At 53.5% G+C, this 7,369-nt stretch overlaps 3 protein-coding genes across 3 annotated transcripts; 2 read left to right on the forward strand and 1 right to left on the reverse strand.

Annotated features, from left to right (window-relative positions):
• Positions 1-272: 272 nt before the first annotated feature.
• Positions 273-2,557, reverse strand: CABS01_16775 (uncharacterized protein; the record flags this gene model as incomplete). Its single annotated transcript, XM_060550105.1, has 6 exons — positions 273-307; positions 382-1,228; positions 1,354-1,848; positions 2,037-2,049; positions 2,289-2,413; positions 2,555-2,557. The coding sequence occupies 6 exons, from the start codon at positions 2,555-2,557 to the stop codon at positions 273-275; spliced, it is 1,518 nt and encodes a 505-aa protein (XP_060403589.1).
• Positions 2,558-2,928: 371 nt separating this feature from the next.
• Positions 2,929-3,857, forward strand: CABS01_16776 (uncharacterized protein; the record flags this gene model as incomplete). Its single annotated transcript, XM_060550106.1, has 3 exons — positions 2,929-3,259; positions 3,413-3,449; positions 3,503-3,857. The coding sequence occupies 3 exons, from the start codon at positions 2,929-2,931 to the stop codon at positions 3,855-3,857; spliced, it is 723 nt and encodes a 240-aa protein (XP_060403590.1).
• Positions 3,858-5,421: 1,564 nt separating this feature from the next.
• Positions 5,422-5,616, forward strand: CABS01_16777 (uncharacterized protein; the record flags this gene model as incomplete). Its single annotated transcript, XM_060550107.1, has 1 exon — positions 5,422-5,616. One exon carries the CDS (start codon positions 5,422-5,424, stop codon positions 5,614-5,616), a length of 195 nt encoding a protein of 64 aa, XP_060403591.1.
• Positions 5,617-7,369: the final 1,753 nt, after the last annotated feature.

Here is a 7,369-nt window from a genome sequence, read left to right on the forward strand (position 1 = left end):
ACCTGGAATGGGACACTGGCGTATATTACTTGCTAGAACCACAGGTTTCTTTGACGCCGGTCGAAAAGCCGATCCTCTTCATCTTCGTAGTACTTAGGCCTTGCTAATATTGTATGCGCTGTCTTATGTCTCCCAAAGATGCCATATTCGTTGTACACATCGTTGAGGCAACATCAACTTCCTGGCTGTTTCCCCCTGGTTGCCTGTGCAAGTAATATGTCTCGGATTCCGCGAATGCCACTGTGCAGTTCATCATGGCACTTTCGTTCACGTTAGACAGTGCGCTGCCGGTGCCGAATCCTGGACCCTGGAGTTGGGGACGGAGCCGGCTTAGGTCCGTTATGGTCGTGTTTGGAGTTATGGCATGTGGATGATAGCTACCTTGAAAATCTTGATTCTCAACGCATTCCCACGGGACCTCTGCAACAAACTGCCCTTGAAGATTCATCCTGAGGTGGGAGGGATCGTGGACAGGTCTGCCGAACGTCGACAACGATGCCTGAGACTGGTATTGTTCGTACCCAGCCATGTAAGGACTCGCGGTGATCTGTTCCGCCAGAGGAGTCTGCATCCTGTGCGGATGTGTAGGCAAAGAGCCCATCGAGCAGTGCTGGGAACCCGCCAGGCAGATATCGAACGCAGGAAGCGGAGTGCTCGTCACGGCTTGTGTGGCGAAGTCCTGTTGAGGCAGATGACCGATACATTCTGGAGCCGTCGGGATCGTGTTGGTCGAGGGCCAGAGCTGCGATATGCATGCCGGATGCGATGACATTTCCGCTGTGCTTCCACTGTAAAAGTGAGGAGTGGTGGGGTTGTGAACGGAGGACGATAGACATTGTTGTGACTGTTGGGTTGGCGATTGTTGAGATATTGGAGTGCTGTAAAGCATCCTGGCATGCTCATATGACTGGGCTATCGCACAAGGAGGTTGCCGTTGATCGACCAAGGCCGACTGCCCGTCGACGGGATCGCTTCGATCTGTATTCTGGGGCGGAAGGGCTTTGGCCAAGCTGTCGAAGACAACTTGATGTGGCTCATCAGAGAGTAAAGTATTGCATGAATGGTTGTGATGGGCCCCATGAGGGCGGGGACGGCCTGTAGTGCGGTGCGAGCGGTGCGTGCGAATCTTATTTTTCAGACAGCTATAGTCTTTGACGATGTAGTCCCACAACGCCTTTTCAAGGGCTGCAAATTCTTCCGCATATTGTTTGGCTTCTGGCGCATCAAGCTGTTCGAAAAACTCCATGTGCTTGGGATGGTCTTCCGCTTGAGGGACAGAGCGAAAACTATTCATAGTCAATGAATTGTCCTTGCCCGTGAGAATGAGAGAGCTGACGTTGCATCTGTAATTACCAGGCAGCTCGCCACGATGGTACCGGCGGCATGTCTTCGAAGAATCATGTCCGTAGTCCTCCCGAACTCCAGCCACCTGGCGTGGTCAATCGAGGATAACGCTGTTTTGCAACGGGCCACGTGAGCCCTAAAGGCTCTTCGTCCACGGTGTCCCCATGTCTTTCGACACCGAAAGAACTCTCCAGCTCTAATCCTGAACGCGATCGTCCCTCGTATGAAGTCCACCGGGCTCTTGCGGTCGTACTTGGTTACACTATCTGGTACAGCTGCGAAGAATTCCTTGGGAGAGTCTTGCCATTTTTTACTTTCTTGTCTCAAGGCAGACAAGGCAGGGGATGCATTCAACTCGGGTCTATCTTCGAGGAGCGTCGGGTTGTCATTGTCGGAGGGCGGAGTCGGGTTTGGCGGAGGGAGCTCTTGGGACCGCGGAAGAGAGACCCGCATCGTCCGCGGGCGTAGGGCATGTCTCTTGAACCAGGGCGTCGGCGCGGCGAGCTGTCAATGGCTAGCAGGCTCGGTTTTTGCGGTCAGGCTGGCGTACTGCGTCGATGCTGGTCTGACGCCGCTCAATCGTTGTCAGGATGCGGATCGATTGTGTGGAAAGACGAGTTGACGGGAGACGAAGAGACGCGGGCGCCTGCTTCAGGAGCGAGCTCAGTGGCACCAGCCGAGTTCACGCTTACCAAGTTGAGCGAACTCGCAAAAGTTTGCGAGTTCGGCAAAACGGGCTAGCGCAGTTGATCGCCCCACTGAGTCCCTGATCCCCTGCTTGGATTCGATGGGCCTCACGCCCACCTACTCTACACGTGCACCGAACTCCCAACTTTCCGCGAGTTCGGCCAAATAGGTAAAGCGTCGCCGTGGGGTGTTCATCTGTTGCAGCTTCTTATCCACTCTTATCCTCCCATGTCCACCCCACCCTTCACAATACTTACACGTGGAGTGTGCGCATAGTTCTGAGCCGGCTAGCTTGGGTTCTGTCTTCGACACCCTCTGCGCTCAGCGATACTATGCGCTGCGTTATCGACCCTAGTATGGTGATGTGCACCCATGCCTTACGCTAACCGTTTCCGCCGAACTCGCAGTTTTCTTCGAGTTCGGCCAAAAGAGTAAGGCGTCACCGTAGGGTGTGCATCTGCTGCAGCTACATCGTCTCTTCACCCACCCCAGCATGTGCCCAACCCCTGTAGATACTACTTACCATTCAAGCCAATGTTGTGCGGACAAAGCCAAGCAGGCTAGCTCCGAGTCTTGGCCCTGATTGTACACGTCGAGCTCTGAACCCTGGTATCATGATATGCACGCCCTTGCTTCACGCTTACCGGTTTCGATGAACTCGCAATTTTTTGCGAGTTCGGCCAAAAGAGTAAAGCGTGATGCAACGGCGTGCATCTGCTGACGCTGGATCTCCGCTCCAGCCAATCTACTGAGTACATCGTGGACTTCAATCGAGACATGGAAGTCGGCAATCTTTGGCGGGCCACGAAACTCTCGGCTTGCAGGTACTCTTACCAACGCCCGCCACTAGTGTCCCGGCTGCGTGCACCCAGCACCTGCGTCTACCTTCCAGGAGCTATGGGAAATCAGTCACTTACCAGGGCGGAGGATCTTCTACCTGATATCGGTACATCCACGGGCCACAAACTGAAATTGGGTGCCCAGGTGGCTCTCGCAGGCGAGATCGACGAGATTGCTGTACCGGCGCGTTGTCCCAAGTCTCTCGACTCCTCGATTGTCGAGGGCTTTTTCCAGCCCCCACATCTATCGCATGGCACGAGCCCGACCCCGCATTCGCAGCTCCCAACCCCGGCGATTGGCCAACTCACTCAGCCATGTCTCAATCACCGTAGGGGGCCATCTGTTGAAGGCCCGCCGGGGACCCGAGCGGAATGGATGTGTCACGTGAGTAAGTTGCGGGAAACTCGTGCGTATATCTGAGCGCTTCACAGCAATTTGGCCAGTCGAGGGTCTCTTCTCGATTAACTCCTGCATCTACGCCCAGTACGAGCCGCCCTCACCAGCATCCCGTCCCTGCACTGACGGGACACTGCAAAAGCAGCGCCAGTCACAGCCACATCGACTTTCTTGTTCCGAAGGTAGGGCTGGGTAGTACTTCTCTTCACGTCTCCTCATACTGACAGTTACCCAGAACCGATTGCTTCAGAGGATTAGTGCCACCTGTCATCATCAACATGTGCGATTGGTGTTACCGAATCTTCGCCTGTGGGCACTGGATGACTGGTGCTGCAGAGTGGTGTGCCGATTATTGGACAAACCAGAAGCCGTGCAAGGTGATTGTGAATGCGGAATACCAGTATACGTCCAAATGTAAGAAGTGCCAGAGACCTAAGGACGTGGTTATCTGGGAGCACATGATTGACCGCTCCAAAACTCATCTGAGAAAGCAACTGGGCTCGATAGTGTTGAAGCAACAGGCTCCAACATGGTTGACGGAGACGGATAGCGGGCAGGCCCTGATGGAGAAGATGAGATCCACTCGTTGAGCTGGTCAATTAGCACCGTTCGTGCGCTGCCCACCACACGGCCGACTAATAAAAGGGCACACCCCAAAGCACCGACTACCGAGTGCCCATTTGCACCCTCATGTCCTAGAACGGCTCGCAATACAGTATACCCAAGTAGATTGTTCCAAAAACGTCATCATAATGCTATGTCAGATTTGAGCAGTCCGGAGCTGTGCTATCGCTCTTGAGTATGAATCAAGCGGCGCTTGCCATTGGAAAAATGGTCTGGCTGCGAGGACGCCCCTTTCCTGCTCGACTTATGGAGAAACAGTAACGCCTCCAAGAGCGAAATTATGTGAGTCGAGTCTACTGACTCTTCACAGGGTTCTGACCTTTCCCCTCAAGCGCAGCAATCGCACGACGGTTAGTTGGATTGCAATAAAGGGGCAGCAATTGAAGGAAGCATTCCAATCGTCCAGTATATCATATGACCCCGACTCCGACTTCACGAGCCCAGCATAGCTAGGTCCGAACGCACCCGTCCATGCTGCATGGAATACCGACCTTGTAGTGCCTGTGGTAATGCGCCAGGGCCAAGCTCGGTGGCGGAGTCCCGCGGACGTGAGGTACACTGCTGTGACTTCCGAAAAAGGGGCCAACGGTGGTACGATTGATCCATAAATGCAAACGTGATGCGCTTTTGGCGCCACTGTTTGTATGGAGTGCACCAGACAGTCATCCCGGGGGGAGGGAGACTTTACGGCCGTTGGACCAACGGGGGAAGATGTCCGCGACCCTGCTCTTGGCCTGCCGATAGCGTGAACAGCATCCTGGTGTACTTTCCTCTCTGTTTCTATAGTGCGACGGAGGCCAGAAGGGGCCGCCGTTCAGATCGATGCCGGCTCCGTCGGGTCCAGAGTATGCATCGCTTCAACACTAGTATGCAGGTCAGATGCGTTGTTGGACTGCCATAGGCAACGACTTCTATCCTGTAATTCGACGCAGTCGCACAGGGCCATCCAGAGTGTATGTCTGTTGCTTGGATAGGCATTTCGGTCTTTTTCTTTTTCTCACCTGGGTGACCCTGCCAGACGTTGCGTGGGGTTCGTTATTGTCGGCTCGCCATCATCCTCTGGAGCCGCGCAGAGCGCTGGCAGGCTTGCTGCGATGTGATTTGGCCCTGCGCCCTCGCTTACTATAGCGTAGACATCAATTCGACTCTCGTATGTAGATAGCCCGACGCGTACAAGAGCTCGATCGGAAGCGGCTCTTCATAGCGCCGTCACCTCTCTACATCTAGGTTGTGGCATGTCGAGCAAACGTCATTCAACGAAGGCGATCTATACCCGTGGGAGGCATGCACGTTCGTATCATTAGGGCGCGATTGTCCGTCACTTTGACCGCACGATACTTCAGCTCCTTGCAAAACCCCAGACCACGATACAAGTTGAAAGCCAATCATTGGAAAGACGAACCTGCGGACGATCGAACGTGCCCGAGGGTAACCCCACCCTCGCGTATGCTATATTACATGTGTGCATCATACGCTCCCTTCACAGCAATTTAGCAGCCATCGATTCCAATTCAGCTGAACACGACGGGGATGTGCAACTACACTGAGCGCGAATTCCACTGCGGTCACGTCCGGTGGATTGTGTCAAAGTGGTGTCCACTTTACACTAGAACCCATCGACGATGTCCACCTTGCGTTACGTTCTTCGAATACGCCGGCGATCAAAAGTGTGGCGATTGCAAACGACCCACTGAGGTTGTATGGGAGAGTATGATCAATCGGTAAGAACAGTCTCTCGCCGCAGGTGTGATTTGACTGAACAGAATAGCAATGCTAGACCGTGTCCACTGGAATTTTGAGTTGCAACCGGCGGCGATGGGGAGGCTTCGTGGACAAGGAGTCGATCTCGCTTTGGAAGGCTTTGCGTGTCCTTGGGTGCAACAGGCCCATACCCAAAGCCAGCAGGACGCATCGTTGTGATCCGGAAACTCTGTACATATCGTGGCTGTAAGATAGGGGGCTTTCCTTTTGACAAAATGCTTTGTGCATCGCTTCTGACGTCGGTCTTGCGTCTCAAGCTTCAGAGTAGAGCTGCGATAGACTGTCGGGAGTTTCTACTGGATTGCAAATCGTACATCATTACCCTCAGATGGCTGTGGAGCAACAGTTCAGTGTGACTGTCCCCACGCTAGGGCGGTCAACATCGATTTCTCGTCACGACTCGCACGAGGCCGAGGCGAGCCCATCCATGGGTAAACTCAATTCACAGGACACCAGAGTACTGTTTGCGGACAGCTAGGCTGTTGTGGCGATCAGTTGCTCATTCTTATGAGGCCCTTTACCCGCTTCGATACTGGGAGCTGAGCCATCGCTTCCCTCCGTCAACGGGAAGACTCCTGAATCTCATATGAGAAGGCCCTTGCTGATACTCATGGACGACAATATTCTCAGTCTATTTCGCTGGCTTGAGCATGACAGCAAAAGCTGCAAGGAAAACCCAGACTCGATTCTATTCGTGAACACAACCAAGGTAACGTTCAGAGGCCTATCCTTCGTCACTTTGAATTTCTCTGATACACGCAGGTCGTCGTCCTTCGCCACAACTCACTCAGCGAAAGGGTAGAGTCGGTCGAATATCGCAATGTAGCACGCTCATCCTGTCCCGGTTGGTTGCATGTAAAAGGAAGGGCATCGCTGGCCTGGCAAAAGCTGCGGACTCGCTGGGTCTCGAAACCACAAGCGTTTTCGAAACAGCACAACACAGTGTGGAATGAGATTTCAGGATTCGGTACTTTCAGCTATCATGAAGTCTGGATAGATCAAGAGCGCGGCTTCCCCCACCACGGGCATGGTGGTTCGCATCCTAAGCAATTCAGAGTCGTAGGCGAAGTTTATTGGAGCCCAACGCCTCCTGGGCCCGACTTTCGTGGTTACTGGTGGATGGCGGCCATATAAATGACTGGATAGCCAGACCGAAGAGAATGATGTGACTGGTTTCGTGGTATCACCACTCATGGTCCCCTCAGTCACCATTTTGACCATATCTCGCTGCGGTTCGTGAAGGCGACGTGCCTAACCGGCGACTTCTATGAGCCAGGATTTGGAGTGTTTGACCAGAATGACCTAGCTGTGCCCATAATACCATGAGAAATCGGACCAATGAAAATGCATGCATGCAATGAGGCCGGGCAAGGTGTTTTGACGTGGACAACTTCCTACCGTGTCTTTATTCCGGCTGCTCCGGGGCACGTACAATAGAACCACTCTTCGCCTGTCTCAAATCCACGTTCATGATTGGCTCTAGCTAAGACCTGCAGTCAGGGTGGCCGTAAAAGTAGCTCGTAGGGAGGCGGACTGCTCTATTGATCTTCGTCATTCTCAGCTGTCGTTGGATGGGTGACCCAATGGCACATGGCATCTCCGATGCCAGTTATTTTGAGAAGGTGACAACGTTGTGTACTGCAAATCGATCTTATCGCTGCCTGAAAACACGGTGAAGTAGCCATTACTCAGTATCTAGCGACTGCATTTGCACGCA

This window comes from Colletotrichum abscissum (genome assembly GCF_030869225.1).
Source record: "Colletotrichum abscissum strain IMI 504890 chromosome Unknown Scaffold_149.1, whole genome shotgun sequence".
NCBI lineage: Eukaryota > Fungi > Ascomycota > Sordariomycetes > Glomerellales > Glomerellaceae > Colletotrichum > Colletotrichum abscissum.